At 36.0% G+C, this 21,291-nt stretch overlaps 1 protein-coding gene across 4 annotated transcripts in view; it reads right to left on the reverse strand.

Annotated features, from left to right (window-relative positions):
• LOC106870681 (centrosomal protein of 290 kDa) overlaps positions 1 to 21,291 on the reverse strand; it is a 364,606-nt gene that overhangs the window by 139,621 nt on the left and 203,694 nt on the right. For all 4 annotated transcript variants that reach the window (XM_052973702.1, XM_052973701.1, XM_052973700.1 and 1 more), the window contains exons 5-6: positions 8,855 to 8,909; positions 1,068 to 1,788 (exon numbers count right to left, since the gene is read on the reverse strand). In XM_052973702.1, coding sequence (XP_052829662.1) covers positions 1,068 to 1,788; positions 8,855 to 8,909 — 776 coding nt within the window. The remainder of the gene's footprint in view (positions 1 to 1,067; positions 1,789 to 8,854; positions 8,910 to 21,291) is intronic.

Consider the following 21,291-nt stretch of genomic DNA (forward strand, 5'->3'; position numbering starts at 1 on the left):
ATATATATATATATATATATATATATATATATATATAGTAAATAAAAAAAACAACAAAGAACAAATATATTAAAAAAACAACGCAAAGATGTGGTACATGTAAAGTATTAGCAGACGTTCAGGGAAGTAAAGAAAGATGGTAGTGGTTGGCCATCGGATGTGCACAACGATCAACTAAGAGCCTTAGTTGAAGTTAAACTGTGCACAACTGAGACAGAGGAAAATCCAATAGAAGAGGAAGATAGAGGGAAAAAAAAAATCCTATTTCCCTTACATCAAAAACATTCATTAACAAAAGCTTAAATTGAATATTTCACCACACTATTTTTGCAGCTATTATCATTTTCTAATCTCAGGATTCTGAAGATAATGGATTGGTGGTGTAGGCAGTGTAACTACAAATAACTTCTTTCACTTCATTTGACTAATAGAGGTGTGGTATGATCCCCAACTAATAAAGAGACATGTTTTAAATACTAATGGTACTTTTGACTCTTATATTAGGCTAATCAAAATTTATATCATAATTTTCTACCTTGTTATTGTCTCATGTCAGCCTTTGGTTCAAAACCCGTCAAAGGAAATCAGATACAGATTCAAAATAGGCTGCAACTATTGTCTCACAGAATGAGGAAGCCGAGACAATGCATTTTCTCAAGTGGCTTAATGTTAGAGAAGAGAAAAAAAGCTCCTACCAGGAGTTGAAATTAAGATGAATTCATCCAGGAGCTTATTGCTTTCTGTACATAAGATGCTGTATGTCTGTTATAATGGTTAGTTTCAATTTAGTATAAGGACAGGAAGTGAAATTTTATTCCAGGAAGTGAAATTTTATTAATTACATTACCCCAACCATTGCTCATATTACATTTACTTAGTGTGGAACAAAGGATATCTGATGATATTGGAACATGGAGAAAGGGATTAAAGAAAATACTGAAAAGACCAAATGCAAATTAGTTTCTATACTTACATTATAAAAAAAAAACAAAAAAAAAAAAACACATTAACACAGGAAAAGTTGACAGGAGGTGAAGTAAAATAAGAGCAAAAAGAAAAGTCCATACCTTTTTCTTTCTTTACTTTGTCTTCAGACTGATGGTCACTAGAACACTCTAGAGTTGAAGTGCTGCTAGCAACAGATTTAGAGGAATCTCGTCTAATCTTCAAATTATTTGTCACTTTGTTAGTTGCTTTTAAAGATATTTTCTGTTTAGTAGACGTACTTGCAGTTGCAGAAAACAGCTTGCTTTTTACTTTGCTATAGTCGGGCTGAGGAATATGTGTAACTTTGGGTATTTCTTTCACAGGTTTCGGTTCCTTATTGACTGTTGGCTTTTGTTGCACATACGATCCAATTGTACTTTTCACATCAGATCTGGTTTTCAGTTTTATGCTATCTTTGTTGTTCTCAATTTTATTCATGATTGTATCCCATTTGCTCTTAGGTCTTTCCCTTTTTATTTTTGGTACCTCAGGTACTGCAGCTGTTTTTGGTGAATCAGCTTTTCGTTCAGCAGATCTACTTAACAAGTCCCTTGTCCGAGTTGCTTTCACTTTATTTGCTGCATTTTTGGTAGATTTTTCTGTGGAACTGGCCCTTCTTTCCACTTTATTTTCTGCTATTTTATTCACCTCTTTGGTAGCAGAAACTTTTACACTGCTCTCACACTCAACGTCAATTTTTTCCACAGTCTCAGCTTCCTTGCCCTTTTCTGATAGATTAAGTTCCTTTTCTTTATTTCCTGGAATAATATCTTCATTACGCTGGCACTCTTCAATTTTAACCTGTAGATGAATTCAATAGTAATTATACAGTGATACAGATAGTAATTATGAGAGAAAATATAATAATAATAATTGTAATCAAAACATTTTACTATAAAGATAATAGTAACCCATCCATCTTCTGCATCCACTATTCCAGGGGTGGGAGTGAGTGGGTTATGGGTAAAAGTCCTCAAGCACTTCCTCTTTAGAGCCTCATCAGAAGCAACTACCATTACATTTTCTGAGTGGATTCCCAAGCACAATCAACTAAGGTTACTATCCAACTATCTCAGTTTTGACCTATCCCTAGATTTTCAGCTGGATAGCTCAGCTTGAAGAATCCCTCCTGCAGTTCTTTCTTGAAACAAACAAATCACATGTCCATAGTACCAGGGACGTGACCTCTTCATAAGTAGAAGTAGTAATTAGAAAAAAAATAAAAATAAAATAAAACCTTCATTTTTGGTTTCATTAAAAGACAAGAAGAAAATGAGCCAAGTAGTTAAGATTAATTAACTTAGCAGAACCCATTCCTGTCTAATAAATATTATCACCACTGTTTTACATGTGTTTTCTTTGGTGGTTAAGGGTTAGACAGGACACCAAAGTTGAAGGCAGTATCCAAAGTATTTTGGAACTACTATCACCAAAATGGATTGGAAGATCATGTATTGCTTGTGAGTTTCATTTTTGGTTTAGTATCTTTGGCTGGATGCCCCTCCTGACACCAACCACTTGTATTGCATGCACTTTCTCATGGCACCAGCAACCTCCTCCATACTTTTACAGGTTTAGTTGGCATTCTGCCTGTCCTTCTCCACCAAGGTGACCCATTATTGATATCCTCTACACTTTCCTACCTCCAACCATATCCACAAATATAGATACTCTCTCACACACACACTCATCATCATCATCATCCTTTAACACAGTGGCTCCCAAACTTTTTCAAGCTGCAGCCCCCTTGGTTCTAAGGCCACATTACCAGTGCCCCTCCCCACTCACCGTCACAGACAGACTATTTTCTGCAACAAATTCAAAACAGTATTTCACAAATAAAATTTAACCTAATTAACCCTTTATTAATTTTTTTTTTACATCCATTACCCTGTTTTGGTTACCCCATTATTACCCCATTTTTCTTCAATGCCCCAACCCTGGATCTTTCCATGGCCCCAGAGGGGAGGGAGTGGTATCACCTACTTTGGGAACCACTGCTTTAACATCTGTTTTCCATGCTGGCATGGGTTGGATGGTTTGACTAGAGCTGCACCAGGTTCCAGTTTGATTTGATCTCCTTAACACCAACTACTTTACAGCATGATGGCTGTATTTTATTTGGTACCGGCACGGGTGTTTTTTACGTGGTACCAGCTCAGGTGCTTTTTTTCTGTGGAGCTCTTGCAGGCCAGTCCTGTTCAGCAAGGGGAGTGGCATTAATACTTCTGTGGAGGATGGGTCTTCTTGAGTATGTACACATTTATTTATATATATATATATATATATATATATATATAAATAGAGAGATACTATTGACAATCCAATAATTCATTTATATTATAATATTCCAAGATATACTATGAATATAACATAACATAACAGAAACAATTATTAAAAATCCATAAAAGGCCAACAATTTGTTTTGACATATATATTTTTTCTGATATACATATATAATAAGAGTTCTTTATATATAAAGTCACTTCAGGATCATGGTTATAGACGAAATTCCATGTGACAGGACGGCTGGATTGGATGTTCAAAACACCCCTTTGAAGGATTTCTTTTCCTCAGTTTGTTCCTTTATGTATATATAGGCACAGGAATGGCTGTGTGGTAAGTAGCTTGCTTACCAACCACATAGTTCTGGGTTCAGTCCCACTGTGTGGCACCTGTGGCAAGTGTCTTCTACTATAGCCTCGGGCCGACCAAAGCTTTGTGAGTGGATTTGGTAGACGGAAACTGAAAGAAGCCCATTGTATATATATGTATATATACTTATGTGTGTGTCTTTGTGTTTGTCCCCCCAACATCGCTTGACAACTGATGCTGGTGTTTAGGTCCCCGTAACTTAGCAGTTCGGCAAAAGAGACCGACAGAATAAGTACTAGGCTTACAAAGAATAAGTCCTGGGGTCGATTTGTTCATCTAAAGGCGGTGCTCCAGCATGGCCGCAGTCAAATGACTGAAACAAGTAAAAGAGTAAAGAGAGTATATATATATATATATATATATATATTGATACGGACGCCGATAAACAAACAAAATAACGTTAGGTCCTTATTCCCCGAGCTGGGTTTGAAACCGTATTCTGGTTGTTGAGGACAATGGTATTTCCTTTGTCCTGTCAACAAGTACAGTTATTTTTAGCGTAGGAGTGATCGCTGACCCTTTCCGGTCACTGAAAGTTGAGAAAAACAAGTTAGGAACTGTACTAAACTGACCCAGCTTTGGAGGTGGGTAAGGTAGCACTGTTGAGCTATGGTATTTGTGATAAATACGGTAGGATAGTTGGCGTGAGCGGCTGGCCAGAGCAGTTGGCGTGAGCGGTTGGCCAGTGCAGTTGGCATCGGGCAGTTGGCAAAAACAAAATCAGTGGATGAAGAACGTGAGTTCGGTGTGAAGGCCAGCAGCCAGTGAAGAACAAATGTTTGACGGCCAGCAAGATGAACAGAGAGACTGACAGAAAGAGGCTGAGAAAGAGAGAGACTATGGCCAGAAGGTACCAGTCAGCAGAAATGGATAGAGTCTAAGATAGAGAGGGACAGAGAGATGGAACTGTTGTCACAGGCAAAAAGATTGTAGTTAGTCACTTCTTGTGGATTGTAGTGGGAGCTTTGAAGGAAAGGAAATTCTTGCGGTGAAGGTTTGTTTAAATATTCTTTAAAGAGAGAACTTTGTTGTTACATGTTTTAAAAGAAAAAGAGATTTTGTTAACTGGTGGAAAAGAAAAGAAAAGAACTTTGTTGTGACATGTTGTTCAAAGAAAAGAAAAACAAAGAAGTAAAAGAATTTTTAATTGACTTGATATACGAACTGTGATTGTAAACTTTTGATTATGCAATGTTCTGAAACTTTGATTATGTTAAATGTTTGGAGACTGTTGTTGCATGCGCTATTGTTACATGTTATTGAATTGTTATGCAATGTTTTGTATTGATGATGTAGTTTTGCTAAGAGAAAAAAAAGTTAGTTTCACTACGTAACGCATGGTCTCTGTGTTATTTTTTCCTCCTTTTGCCTGTTGTCGTCGTTATGTGCTCTGTCTGGGCTTAGTCGTGGCGAACATCCTAACTCACTGAGCGTCGACGTTCGCGCGAGTTTTCTCTTCGTTGAGGTGCTTCACGTGCGGGCATTCGTAACAATATATATACATATTTATTTATTCAAACATGAACTGTAAGCAGCTCAAGGTATATAAACAAAATTGAATACACATACACAAGGCACATTGGAAATATATTCTCTTACACCTAAAACGCAGCCAACCCACAAACTCACAACAATCACACCTCCTGCATGTGTGTTCAATTTTGTTTATATACCTCAAGGTGTTTCTAATTCACATTTGAAATTTTTCTATGGCATGAAATGTTGGAACATGCCAGCAGATGGTTTTTGAACCATTTAGCATTCAGTCATAATTGGCGATAGAGCTTGCAGCAGACCTTGTTTGGGACATGGCATTGAAAAGTCACAACAATGACAAAACTTTGATGTCTGTCAATCTCAAAACGGACCTGATGCGAGTTGTCTCACTTGCCTATGACTTACTTTCAGGTGTTTTTACCACCAGGCACATTGAGAATATATTCTCTTATGCCTAGAATGCAGCTGATCCATGAACTAATAACACACACATCTTGTGTATGTGTGTTCAATTTTGTATATTATATATATATACTAGCAATGCATCCCAGCATTGCCCAGGTGATATGACCTACAGCCACATTGTATTATATATATATATATGTATACACACACACAATTTTCAAGTTCAAGCAGGACATACACACCACAGGCAATGCATTCTGGTGTTGTCTTGGTCATTGATAACAATAGAACTATGACCAACTGGTATTGCAGTACATGTCTCTGATAAGGAAAAATTGATGTAAAATTGTACCAATCAGTGAACACGGTGTGCATCCCGACCAATGAAGGGACACGCACTTCGCAGCTTATGGAATGAATAATAGGCATGAATATATGCTAATAATGATAAAGAACATTGCATAAGTTGAGTTAAATAAAGAGAAAAATGTTAAAGGCAAAAAAGCTCAAAAGGTTTTGGCCATTGCTTCATGTCTTTACCACACTTGAACAAATATAGGCTCTTGCTGTGCTTAATCCTTAGGGAAAATTTTATTGAATTTAAACCTGAGAACACTCATTTCGCATATCTGAGTCATTTGTTACCAAGAAAATCGACATGGACAAATTGTTTTCTGTAGTAATACCAAAAACATGGTTCATTAGTCAATTTTCTGTTGAAAAATAGGGCTTTGTGCAAAGAAATGGTATCACAATACTTCAAATACATTGTTTAATCATGGAATACTGAAGATGTTCACATTGGCAGTTTAGTGTGGCACAAAGGCCATTATTGACAGAAAATGTGTCAATAACTGTTCTAAAAGAGCATGTTTTTTGGTCATTTTTCACTCCTTGTACATTGCTGCATTTTTTGACACTGAAAACATTAAAATTGGTAATGTAGATTAGAAGCAAATCCAAATATTGCTTGAAAATGACCTCAAAATTGTGCAACCTGACCTCTTTTCCAAGGTTATTTTTTACTGAAAAAGAGTTGTTGTGCAAAAAACATACTTCATTTGGTAGCTGAAAGATTACTGAATCTCTTGATACCTCATACATCAAAATTGGCAACTCAGTTTTCAAATCCATAAGTAACATACACATTTATTCATACACAGACACACAAAAACTCTGCTTTATACATATATATGTATCCTAGAAACTATATTCCCTTCAAAATGGTACATTATAATGGTCACAAACCAGCAAGTCACAAAAAATTATGCTAAGTCTACAACTGAAACCATAATTCTTTAATAGAAAAAGAAAATTATGTCTTAGATGGGTAGGATCCACGAGTTTTTGGGGGCCCTCCATAAGAATCAAGGGGGTGAAAAATAAAGTGACTGGTACTGAAAAGGTGATACAATAATCTAGAGAACAAAGATATTAAGGTATATACCCTTAGACCCAGTCACAGTATTTACATCATAGTAGATTTTACTATAGACATCCATAGGAACAGGGGTGGTGGTGTTAAGCAGGTCGATGGATTAAATTATTCCATGAAGAGAAATGGTTCAGTTATGTTAACCATAAATATTCAAGAATTCACTTTGCTTGTGTTACTTATGAATAACATTAGATGACAAATGACGATCAAATAATTTTGTATTTCAGTCAAAACACAGAAAATATAGGACAAATCGTTTAAAGTCTTAAAACTCCATCATGACACACAAAACTTAAATTCATTTTAAGTTTTAAAATTTAAATTTATTTCATGAAGTGCCAAAATTTTCAGTGCACAACTGTGACTTGGTCAGTGACACAGTTCTACTGGAAATTTAAATTTAAAGCGAATTTAACAACAAACTATTTTTGCTATTAAGAATGGCTCTTCCATGACAGTTTCTTCAGTTTCAAGTCTTGGAATAAGCCACTTGATAGACAAGAACAATTCTGAAGTTTAACCCTTTAGTATTCAGATTATTTTGTCAAAAGTTGATGCTTATTTATTCAGATTGTTTTGAATTTATCATACATTATCTTGTAGCTTTGAGATTTTGGTTGATTCGTTTTGGAATGACATTGTAGGGTAGGTGTAAGAGGCCTATCTGGTCGGTTTGAACATAGAACAGGTAAAATATTTGGGTTTGATATGGCTAGTTTGAATACTAAAGGATTAAAGTTTTATTTTCTTTCTTTCTTTCAGTGTTAATTAAAACTCATTAAAAGACAATTATTAATATTAACAAACTGAAACATTTCAGCACCATGTTGAAATGTTCCAATGAGGAACAAAATTTTGTTTTTCTTTTTTATTAATCAATGGAATTGTGGGAAACAATAAGCCCATAGGAATAAGCTTATGGAGAGAATAAAAACAAGGTGTTGCGAGGGATGTGCTATGTGCTGGTACCAGATTAGTCAAGTTTTTACATATCCTGTAGTCTAGCTGACCGCTGGGGCACCACTGATGACCTTGTGACCAGATCCCTCCACTCACCTCTGTTTTCAGCCTCTCGCACTGTATCTACCTCTCGCACTGTCTACTCACCTCTTGTTTTCCCACCTCTTTCTCTGTCTGCCACCTTTGACTGTTCCCTGAAGGATTGTTTTGGTTATCACTAATGAGTGGGTGATATGCCCCAACCACCTGAGGTTTGTGTTTCTTTACTGTGTTAAAAAGTTCCTCATAGAGCCCTATTGCCTGCCTTATTCTTCTTTTTACTTCCTCATTTGTGACACAATCTCTGTATAATATTCACAAAGTCCTCTGACCAGGGCAAGCCACCTAGTTGGAGGAAGTCAGCTGTGGTCAGGCCCAGAGAGAGATGGGCTCCATTGGGCCATATTGCCCTGGCTACACTACATGATGACAATCAAAGTTGAACCCATACTGGATTAGTTAAATATGATGTCCTAGCTACTTCACCAGATGACACTCAGAATTCAGTTGTTAGCATGACTCAAAACTTTGTAAATTTGGATGATTTCATTGTCAAAATTGAGAAACCACATATTTTACCTGTTCTATGTTCAAACTGACCAGATCAGGCCTTTTACACCTACTCTACAATGTCATTCCGAAAAGAATCACATCACTTAAGAAACCACATGAATAAATCTACATGGAAAGATGAAAAAAATCACAGATCTGTCAAACCTATGTCTTCAGGAAAACACATATGAATCTGATACAACAAATATTGAGAGAGGTGGTGCTCATGCTACCTACAATGTTATTATTGACTGTAGGATATGAAGATTATGGAGAGAAAAGGAGGAATTATATAGATTCCATCATTAAATTCTTACTCACCAAAGAATCATTTTCATTGGTACAAATGTCTTTAGAAGGATCAGACTGAAGAGCACTGAAAATATAAAAAAATGGAAAATAATGAAAAAAAGAAAAATTTATTATTATTTTTTTTAATATTTTTTTTTTAAAAAGAGATTTTTAAATAAAAATGTTACTTCAATAATCTATAATTTTGGAGATTAGCAGAAGATATCTATTCTGCAAAAGAGAAAATGTAATCAATAAAACCAATATTCAATACAGGAATTGTTCTCAAATATATTTATAAGCTTTTAGATATATGAAAAATAAAGCCAAGTCTGGTTTGATTTGAACTTAGAATATAAAGGGACATAACTAAATATTGCACGATACGTGGGAATGTTAATTCCTACATCATTTAGTTTTTATTTAACCCTTTTATTATCACCTCTGGTTCTGTGGTACAAAACTTCATATTTTAAAGCATTCATACTGAAATTCAAAACCTTGCATTGTAATATTTATGTAAGAAGTCGTCAAGCAGTGGTGGAGGACACACACACACACACATTAATGTTTGTTTTTATGTTTAGTAAAAAATAAAAGCAATTTTATATTACTCTGATGGGTCGCTCTATACTTCTGTAGAGTACAATGACAATGGCTTAGATAGCCAAAACTTTGAAGTCACTGTCAACAACATTTTTCTTTCAGTGTCCATCAACCAAAGCTATTCAGAAGGCTCTGGTCACACGAAGACTATAGTATAAGACACTTGCCCAAGGTGCCATGCAGTGGAACTGAACCAGAAGCCATGTGGTTGGGAAGCAAACTTACTACACAGCCACACCTGCACCTATGATATTTAACATTTTTATTACACTTTATACACCCTGATTTGTCAAGTACCATCGTCAATATTTTTATCAAGTCTTGGTGGTTAATAAAAAAAATATCACCAGTAGTAGTTACTAGTGACAGTAACCAGCTTTGCTTTTCATCCCTCCCACCACCAGAAGGACTCATAAAACGAAGTACCAGTCAAATATGGGAGTTGATGATATAGACTAATTACCCTTTTCAAAATAATATATATATATAAATAATGGAAAGAAAGGGCCAGTAAATGGCAAAAATGATAAAGAACCAAATTAAATATTGTGTAACCTGCACAATCACTCTTAATATTCTGGGTTCAAAATCCCATGAAAGTTATTGATCTTACTTTCAATATATATACATACATACATACATATATACATGCACACACATACATATTAATAAAATGAGTACCAGGTAAATATTGGAGTCAATGTAAAAAAGACTTCAGAAAATGTGTAAAATGATATTAAAGTAGATAAATCAAGAGCTCCTTTTTCAATGTAAAAGAGTTATCTCCCATGCAATCTACCAACCAGCATGTACTTCATTCTTCCGTCATGTCTCTCCCAACTGTAATAAACTCACCCCTACAGGATGATACCAGCAATACACTCACCCCTATAGGGTGACGTTAGCAAAACAGCAACCTGTATTGAGTGATATTAGCAATGGCTATCACAGTGATATTTTGGGAATCTTTGTTTTGTGTTTGACAGAAATTTTTAACAGAACAATTACCAATAAACTTTATTGAGTCACAAATTTATAACAAAGAAACAGAAAGAAAAAAGAAGGGGTGTAAAGCAGCAAGATGGCGGGAGGTGGAGGGGGGCAATGGGCCACACACCCTAAAAAATGTCAGCTAACCACTTTTGTAGCGGAAAGGGAAATGTGATATAGTTGCTAATGTGATAGGGTGTGTGATGGGGCTAGAGAAAGGGAGGGGGAACCAAGCAGAGAGATGTATGCAGTAGTGATATGATGAAGTAGTTGTATGCTGTCAACTTAATGTGACAGTCCCCTGAAGGGAATAATACTACTGTTGGTTAGACCTAGGAAGCTGCACTGCTTCCTGTCGGCCTTGACACATTTCCTGTGTCATTATGTTTACAAGGGGGAGCAAAAGACTCAGAAACATGTCTCTAGATGCAGGCTTAGCTGGGTGGAGGTGCTTGTCTCCCCCTTGTAAACATAAGGATACAGGAAATGTGTCAAGGCCAATAGGAAGCGGTGCAGCTTCCTAGGTCTAACCAACAGTAGTACTATTCCCTTCAGGGGACTGTCACATTAAGTTGACAGCATACAACTACTTCGAGGTTATAGCTGATGTTCAGTGAAGATAAGCTTTAAGAGCTGCAGTTTGAAGAGATTTTGTGTGGTACCAGGGGGTAAAGATTTCTTCTCTTTTGTTGATAATTTTTGCTGAGAAGGTAAGTTACTTTAGCTTTTATGTAATGCATAAATTGCATCTATTTCTTTGTCTATTGTACTTGGATTACTCTTACAAAAAAAAAAAAGTCTAATAGATGAGTTTCTCACACTGAACTTTCAGTCTCCAGACAAATTTTGTAGGTGAGATAGAGCACATTCTTTTTGTATTCCCGAATGAAACAATGTGTTGTACATAATGAGCCTTGAAGGTATTCCTGGTAAGGCTGAAACATATTTTTCAGTATCCAATCAACATTAGAGACATTGGCTCTGTACACAAACTCTTTCACTAGGTACCTCTCGTCCAAAGGGCAGTTATCAGTAGATTTGAAGTAACAAAGACTTGGGACTGGGGTGAGGAGTGAGGTCAAAGGTTCTATATTTCTTATCGTGACCAAAAAATATGTGATCCAATACTATCTAAGTAACTATAACTTTCACAGTAGTACTATTAAATATCTCATGGCATCAATGGGTTACTGGGAAACAATTATCTATCAGAATTGAGAAGTGTCAAGCTGTATTAGTAGGTATGTTCATGTTGTACTATATGGTTTTCTACATCTGCAAGTTTTAGTGTGGGTTGGCTTCAAACAATAATATTTTCTTTCAAGTCACATCTCTTTAGTACACTGTTGCAACATGCATCAGCTTTGTTAAATGTGTTCTTATCTGTAGATAACTTAGAAACAGAACTGTTATCATTACTAGTAATATGCTTCATAATTGAGGGAAAATGGTTGGAGCTTTTGTTTATGTAGTTGGTTTCCTCATTTAGACTGATGCATAATTATAACTGAAATAACTCAGTAACAATGTTGGCTAAAGACTGAGTATAACTGAAGTGAACCAGTTGCAATTTTGGATGAAAAGTAACTAATGACTTGATACCAGCTTTGGGTAAAGATTGAGTGTGGCTGAAGTGATTCAGTTGCAATTTTGGACAAAGAGTGAGTGTTGCTGAGATGACCAAGTTGTAGATTTGGATAAAGAGTGCACAAAACCATCAAATGTGATGCAGGTTTCCAGTTGTTACAAAACTATCAAAACATTAGTCTTTTACAACAAGTTTGAGTATGTTTGAGATTTACTGAAGTACCTATCTAATGACAAATATATAGTTTCAAAAATATTCAGTAAGATCATGTGCTCAAAACATTAGGAAAACATTCTAGACTGGTCTCTCATTACATCTGTTCAGGCATTAGTGAATCAGTTTTTTTTTTAATGAACTTGCATCAGTGTCCACCTGGGATGGGTGAAAATGGTTCCAACAAGTAATGCTAAAGTATCACAAACAAAAGATAAATTTGGATAGGTGAAACTGGTCCCAACAAGTAAAACTCAACATCACAAACAGAAGAAGTTGGTTGTCAAGAAAGTTCTTGCGGGATTTTTAATTTTGGCTTTAAATTATATATTTTCAAATTAATCTTTGCTAAATTATTTTGCCTTTATATATCATTTTAAAGCCTGTTTTTCACTATCTAATCATGTTACTCTTTTTCTTTTTGAATAATTAGGCCATTTTTTTAGGCTGCTGAAACAGCTCACGATATCAACGATGCGTTTGGTCCAGGAACCACTAATGAATGTACAACACAATGGTGGTTCAAGAAATTTCATAGCGGTGACAAGAGTCTTGAAGATGATAAGCGTAGTGGATGGCCATCGGATGTTAACAACGATCAACTAAGAGCCCTAGTTGAAGTTAAACTGTGCACAACTGTTCTAGAGCTTGCTTCTGAATTAGACGTAACGTATACGACAATTTCCAACCACTTGAAAGAGACTGGAAAAACAAATATACTTGAGAAATGGGTGCCACACGAATTGAATGACAAGCAAAAAAAACGCTGTTTTGAAGTGTCGTCTTCTCTTCTTTTACGCAACAAGACCGACCTGTTTTTCGACCGGATTGTGACTTGCAATGAAAAGTGGATTCTTTATGACAATCGGCGATGCTCAGTGGCTGGACACCGACGAAGCTCCACGGCACTTCCCGAAGCCAAAGTTGCACCAAAAGAAGATCATGGTGACTATTTTGGTGGTCTGTGGCCGGTCTCATCCATCATAGCTTTTTGGATCCAAGCGAAACCATTACGTCAGAGAAGTACAGTCATAAATGGATGAAATGCAAAAGAAACTCCGATAACACCAGCCAGCATTGGTCAATAGAAAAGGATCAATTCTTCTCCATGACAATGCTTGGTTGCACGTCGCACAACTGACCTTGCAGCAGTTGAGCGAATTGGGCTATGTAACTGCCTCATCTGCCATATTCACCAGACCTCTCACCTAACGACTACCACTTTTTCAAGCATCTCGACAACTTCCTGCGTGAGATATGCTTCAAAAACCAAGATGATGCCAAATAATCCTTCATCTCTATCAGAACACAGGATTTTTACGCTACTGGCATAAATACACTTGTTTCCTGTTGGCAAAAGTGTGTTGATTCTGATGGTGTTTATTTTGATTAATAAAGTTTTGTCTGAGCTGAGATATGTGCATCTGAATTGTTTTAAAGTTTGGTATGACTTGAGTTGAACAGCTGGAAGTATAGCTGCTACTGGCTTATACTGTATGTAGAACTTGAAAGCCCCTACAAGAGGAACTCCCTTCTTATGGCACTAGCATCACTAAATAGTGTCAAATGTGAAAGTAAAAGTTTGGCATTAAAACTGTCCACATTATAAGGCTAAAAATCCAGTGGTTACTGATGGCATTGACCTTCCTGCCTGCAAACATTTTACAGTAAGTCTGTCCACTTCAAAACCTTAGACACATCTGATAATACAACTGATATTTAGCAGTTTCGTTGCTTGGTACTGCTTCTATGACTGTTACACATCACACTATCCCAAAATGTGTATTCCTGAGGCTGGAGATTGACTATGAAAATCATAGTTCCAAAAAAACTCTAAAGTGAATATGAACCCTGGTTTATCACTTAAACTGCATTCGTCCTCACCAATGTTTAGCACTAATCACTTCACTCAGTCTTTCCTTCCCAGAATGCCATCCTTCTAGGATTCCTTTCTGAACATTTCTTTCCTGCAGTTGTGCCCTTTCAACATGTTGAATGGAACATTAAGTGTAATGGAGAACCTGTGAAAACTACAGGATCTGTAACCCTTTCTACTAAAGGCATAAGGCATAAAATTTTGGAGAAGGGGACTAGTCAATTACACCAACCCCAGTGTACTTAATTAATCAACCCTAAAAGGATGAAAGGCAAAGTCAACCTCAGCAGAATTTGAACTCAGAATGTAGTGACAGACGAAATACCGCTAAGCATTTTGCCCAGCATGCTAACAATTCTGCCAGCTTGTCACCTCAATAATAATTATAAAAGGTAGATTAGCAAGGTTGATAGTTAGCTTGACCATTTGTAAGGGAAAATGAGGGTGAAAGAGGAAATAACAGAACTCTGCTTTTCTGTGGAGGAAGGATTATGTGCATGTGTGTGTGTGTGTGTGTGTGTGTTTGAGAGAGAGAGAGAGAGAGAGAGAGAGAGAGATAGAGAGAGAGAGTATTTAATACAGCATCTGGGAATAAGGCACAGAAACGATATGTCAGGAGGGGAGTAGGCCTGGGTGGCAAACATATTCTGCAGCTATTTCAGAGTTTTAGGGACCATTGTTGAAGTGGTAGCAAAAGTAGAGAGGGAGGACACAGTGTGTCTATAAGCTAGTGCTTGTTATTGTTGCTGTCTTCGTTAGTAACTGAATCAACATGAATCAATTAAATAACTTCTTTTTTGGGGGGATACGAATATGAAGACGTGGAGAAAAAAAAAGTGAGCTTTATTATTTTAGATATAACATGGTAAATATCAACTTAATCTTTTACAAGAATGTCTGGTTGGAATATCAACTGCATGGCACAGCCCTCACCACCATCACTTCCCCTCACAACCCCTACACACACACACACACACACAATAAGTAGCAACAGCTGTACAGTCACCAGATGTTGGTGCTAAATATGTTATTTTTACCTTCCTAAAAAGTACCTAACTCACTGCCGAACACTGCAACCAAAACAAACCCTTGCCTGACCGGCATGATTGAAACAGAATGCCATCTTAAGAAATCCTTCAAATACATGCCAGATAAATACAGAATTCATGTGCAACTATGTTGTTTTGATTGAAAGTTACAAAGATTCCAAAAGAGAAAGCAAACAAAGAAGAAAAATATATAATAGATGTTTTAAATAGCCATATGTCAATTCAGAATTTAAATTTAAAATTTCACCAAAAATAACTTTAAAAAACTTTTGTGTTTGTAAAATGTAAAAAAGGATGTATATTCTTTGTTATTTCTCCTGTTTTTAATGATAATCCTTAAAATGGTATGGTTGAGGTGGGATTGGGGAATAAAAGCCAACAAAGGAAGCTTCTGAAGAGTCATCTAACATGTTTAATGTAGCAGCTTCAAATTCTTCCTTATCAAATTTCTTGCTTCATTTAAAATGGATGGTGATAGAGTTAGAGGAGGTGGGAGGAGAATCTTAAAGTCCTTAATGTTAGGTCAGCATGCCACAAATAAATGGTAAAGACAGAATGGAATACTAAAGGAAGAGTGAAATTCATCACAGATGATGTGAATGTGTGTGTGAGAGAGAGAGATGTATGAGTGTGTAATGTGATGTGGTGCAAGTGGGTGAATGCGTGTGATGTGAGTGTGTATGATAGATATGTGTGGGTGAGTGTGACGCAAGTATATATGTATTTATGTGGTGTGGTGTGTGGAGTATGTGTGTTGTTTCTTTGTGGATCTTGGCTCCACTCAGTCCTACGTAACAGACCAACAATCAAAGTTATTACAATCATGTCCATCCAGACATAATGTTAACTATGTTACATTATCAAATATATCCTTTCAATTTTTTTCAACATAGTAAGCAGTGATTTGAAGGAGATTTGGCTGCTATTTCTAGTATGCTGAGGGACCACACAGAAGTGCCTTATTATGTACATACCTAGTTAGATTTGCACACATTTTATTGTTGGAAAAGCTGTCTGCAACATTAAATCCAATTTTCCTTTATAAATAATTCTTCTCGCACCTACTACCACTGCTGCCACCACAACTACCCCTGCCCCAATTCTTCAGTTCCTTATTACATTTCTTGAAGTTTTATGGCATTAGGGGTTGTTTAGATAGTCAACTCTGTAGAACACCACACTAAATGTTCCAATGTGTCTATCTTAGTCAGTATTGTGTTCAAATTACATCAAAACTAACTTCACCTGTTATCTCCACCCCTGGGATTGAAAGATGTTAATATTAATAACTTCAAATTTTAGCACAAGGCCAGCAATTTTAGAGGAAGGCAGTAAGTTGATAACATTGACACCCAGTACCTGATTGGTACTTTATTTTATCAAGCCCGAAGGGATGAAAAACAATGTTGACCTCAATGGAATTTGGACTCCAAACGTAAAAAGTTATTACAATCATGTCCATTCAGACATAATATTAGTTTCAGAATTTCGTCTGTCATTATGTTCTGAGTTCAAATTCCGCTCAGGTTGACTTTGCCTTTCATCCTTTCGGGGTCGATAAATTAAGTACCAGTTGTGTACTGGGGTCGATCTAATCGACTGGCCCCCTCTCCAAAAGTTTCAGGCCTTGTGTCTAGAGTAGAAAATATTAGTTTCAGATTTTGGTACAAGGCCTGAAATTTTGGGGGAGGGGGTTAAGTTGATGACATCAACCCCAGTGTTAAACTGGTACTTGTTTTATCAAGCCTGAAAGGATGAAAGGCAGAATTGGCCTCAGTGGAATTTGATCTCAGAACATGAAGATGGATGAAATGCTGCCAAGCATTTAGCCTGGCATACTAAGGATTCTGCCATCTCACCGCCTTAATAATAATAATCTTTTCTATTATAGGCACAAAGTCTGAAATTTTGGGAGAGGGGGAAAGTCAATCATACTTGACTGGTACTTAATTTATTGACCCCAAAAGGACGAATGGCAAAGTCAACCCCAACAGAATTTAAACTCAGAGTGTAAAGATGAATGAAATACCACTAAACATTTTGCTAGAGTGCTAACAATTCTGCCAGCTTGCCATCTTTAGGTTGTAAAATTATGAATTAGCTACCCATATTATTTATAATTTTCAATAATAAAAATAATCCTTTCTACTACAGGCAGAAGGCCTGAAATTTGGTGGGAGGGCATAAAGTGGATTATATCAGTCCCAGTGTTCAACTGGGACTTGTTTTATCAAGCCCGAAAGGATGAAAGTCAACCTAACGTGAAGACAGATGAAGTGCTGCTTACCGCCAGCATGCTGCCTTATCAGCAAAAAATATTGCTAAGCATTTTTTTTCGTTTGATGTGCTAACTTTCCAGCCCTTTTACATTCTGAGTTCAAATTCTGCTGAGGTTGACTTTTGCCTTTCATTCCTTTTAGGTCAATGAAATAAATACCAGTAGAATACTGGGGTAAATGTAATCGACTTACATCCTCCCATTTGCTAAAACTGTCAACTGCCCCTAGTTGACTTTATGGAGTGAGATGAATTGCCTTTATCAAAAATGACTGAAGCTCTTAGTAGATTTTACAAAATTGGTTTTATGCCAAAAAAATTAAATCTATATTTCTTGTAACTCTACGTTTTATTCAGTTTGTTTTATTACTTTTGTTATTTTTCCTTCAATAATTGGGTAACTCCTGAGAATGTCTGTCACCAATATTTGTCTTTTTTACTTTAAAGCTCTCTCTCTCTCTCTCTCTCTCTCTCCCCCTCACACACACACACACACACACACACACACACACACACACACACACACACACACACACACACACACACACACACACACACACACACACACACACACACACAATCTTGAATTATTTCTTTCCAATCTACCATCTACCCTCTATTATTCCAATTAATGGTGACAGCTGACAGTTGTAATCTACCTGATATCCAGAAAATTTACCATCAAGTCCATGAGAGTAATTTTTATCTTGTCAACATCCAACAAAATATATAACAACAATGGCAATTGGGAGAGTGTGAAAGCCTATGGTTCACACAGCATTAGTACTGTGGTGGGGGAGTAGTCTGTTTCATAACCACATGGTTCCAGGTTCATTTCCTCTTTAGATATCTCTTATCATAACCTGAGTAAAATTACCGCGCATGTGTGTGTGTGTGTGTACATACATCATCATCCTTTAACATCCGTTTTCCATGCTGGCATGGGTTGGACAGTTCGATCAGAGCTGGAGAGTTGCACCAGGTTCCAGTCTGATTTAGTTTTGTTTCAATGGTTGGACGTCCTTCCTAATGCCAACCACCTTACAGTGTATGCTGAGTGCATTTAACATGACACCAGCGTGACCACTTTTATGTGATGCCAGCAGGAGTGCTTTTTACATGGTACCAGTACAGGACTCTTGTAGGCCAATCCGCTTTAATGTGTGTGTGTAAGCCATCTAAGAGTGCATAAGTCACAAAAAAATGCACTCGTATAGCTGTCAGTTGAATGGGTATATATATATATATTCACTATTATATATTCACTATTATATATTCACTACAATTGGTAAGATCAGCAATAATGGATATATAATAGAGTGCACTTTGATTAATATGTATATATATATATATATTTTCTTTTATTTGTTTCAGTCATATGACTGCGGCCGTGCTGGGACACTGCCTTTAGTCGAGCAAATCAACCTCAGGACTTATTCTATCGGGCCCTATTGCCGAACTGCTAAGTTATGGGGACGTAAACACACCAGCATTGGTTGTCAAGTGATATTGGAGACACAAACACAGACACAAACATGCATATATATATATATATATATATATATATATATATGATGGGCTTCTTTCAGTTTCCGTCTACCAAATCCACTCACAAGGCTTTGGTCGGCAGAAGACACCTGCCCAAATCCACTTACAAGGGAATGAACCCAGAACCATGTGGTTGGAAAGCAAGCCACTTTTCTCTCCTCTCACACATACATCTATTTTCTTTTATCCGTGTGTGTGTGTGTGTGTGTGTGCGTGTGCGTACACACACACACACACACACACTACTGCATTTCAGGCATGTGGCTTCTGCTATAGCCCTGTGCTACTATACTATACTATAGTTTTACTCGCTTGGTTTTTGCTAGGATTTGCATATCTAAGGTAGTTTATGCTTCCCAGTTACTTAAGATGTGAAGTATGTGCTGTTTAACCCCTTAGCATTCAAATTACTCTCTCAAATGTAATACTTATTAATTTATATTGTTTTTGAATTAATCATGAATTATCTTGTAGCTTCAAGATTTCAATGATGTCATTGTTTATACATTTTAGGGTAGGTTTGAGAGGCCAGATTTGGCCAGTTTGAACATAAAACAGGATATTTAAGCTGGTTATGTTTGGTTTAAATGCTAAAGGGTTAAAAGAATAAACGAGTTAGAAAGCAAAGAACTTAAAAGTTAAGAAAATTAAAACCAAAATGCAGTAAAGTGAAATAAAATAAAAACTGATACAAGAATAAAAAAATAATAAAGTAAAAGAACTAATATAAGAAAAAAAATAGAGGAATACAAAAACCAAAATAAACTGTAATAAAATAGCTTTAAAATACATAGAAAATAAACGGTAAGATACAGTGAAATAAGAGGCATAATATACATTGAAGTAAAAATACAATGAGGTATAGAAAGCATAAACCACACAAGGCAAAGTAACAGAAGTAAAATGCCATTGTATAATGATGTGATTGATATGGGCAAACACACAATAATACAGAAATACAAATAAAAATACAAATAACAAAAAAATCACAAAGGTAACAACAAAACTAAAAAATATAATTATAATATAATTGGAGTCCTATCATTCACAAAAATACATAGATAGATGTAAATGTAGATCTGTGAAACTAAGAAATCAGAGGAAAGTAAGAAAATTACCGTTACTATTTAAATTATGTATTATCCAAAATTTCCCAGACCATTGTTTATGAGTTTTATCTGATTCAATACCTCACCTGATTGATTCTTAGTTATCTATAGAAGAGTCTAAATGTTTTATTATAAATGTTTACGTCATATGACTAATACTTATCTTATTTATAATGTCACACTCAGACATAAGTATTAAGAGTAACACTTCTAGATAAAGTTTACAAATATGTTGTAAGGTGATGCTCTGCTCAATATTAACCACTCTAAATCATACTTAGTTTTGTTATCCTTAAGGTGCCACATTAGCTTATTAAGTGATATCAAACTTTCCTTATTTCCTATGTTTAAATTATGAGACATGGTGATAGAATCGAAGTTTGAAAGTTGTGCAACATTTTATGTAATGAAAACATAATTTTCAGTAATGACCAAGCGCTTACACACAATGTCCACAAAACATTGTTTATTCAATGGATATGTATTTGGCTCCATACCGTTACTACTATTATTTTTGTTGTTAAAATTATTATTATTATAATAATCTTTATTATTCCTGAAGTTGTTGTTGTTATTCTTACTGTTGTTGCAGCTCCTACTCCTGTGGTTATACCGCTAACTATTACACATTATTATTCCTATTATCCTTATTATTATCCTTATTATTACCTTTAGTATTTCTACTGGTATCACCAATGCCTGTGTCCCTAATATTTCTCTTATTATTTTTATTACTTTTATTATCATGCTTTTTATATATATATTGAACTACAAAAGAAATGATGCACTGTAAAAGATTGTTTCACAAACAATATTGAGATTATATGGATTTTATCATATTTCTAGGTAATTTGACATCAGGAAGATTCCACTGACCCACAATACCATTCTCTTTTGAAAACACAAGGATTGCATGTAGGGTTTGAACTCGTTCACTTTTCATGTACATGGTAATACTTGCAAATGCATCTTTATGAAAAGCATGATGCACATGCAAAACATTGACTCATTGGGTATAAAAGGCACCCAAATTTACCAGACTGTCATCTGTTTCCTGAACACAGCAAGTATGGCAAGACTGAGATGACATCAGAGAGAGCAAGCCATCGGACATCTCCATGCTGGTCAATGTCCATGGTTCATTGCTAATGACTTGAACTGCAATATTCGGACAATTGAGGGGCTGAGAGAATGATACAAATTCCACAAAC

Source organism: Octopus bimaculoides, chromosome 16 (genome assembly GCF_001194135.2).
Source record: "Octopus bimaculoides isolate UCB-OBI-ISO-001 chromosome 16, ASM119413v2, whole genome shotgun sequence".
Lineage (NCBI taxonomy): Eukaryota > Metazoa > Mollusca > Cephalopoda > Octopoda > Octopodidae > Octopus > Octopus bimaculoides.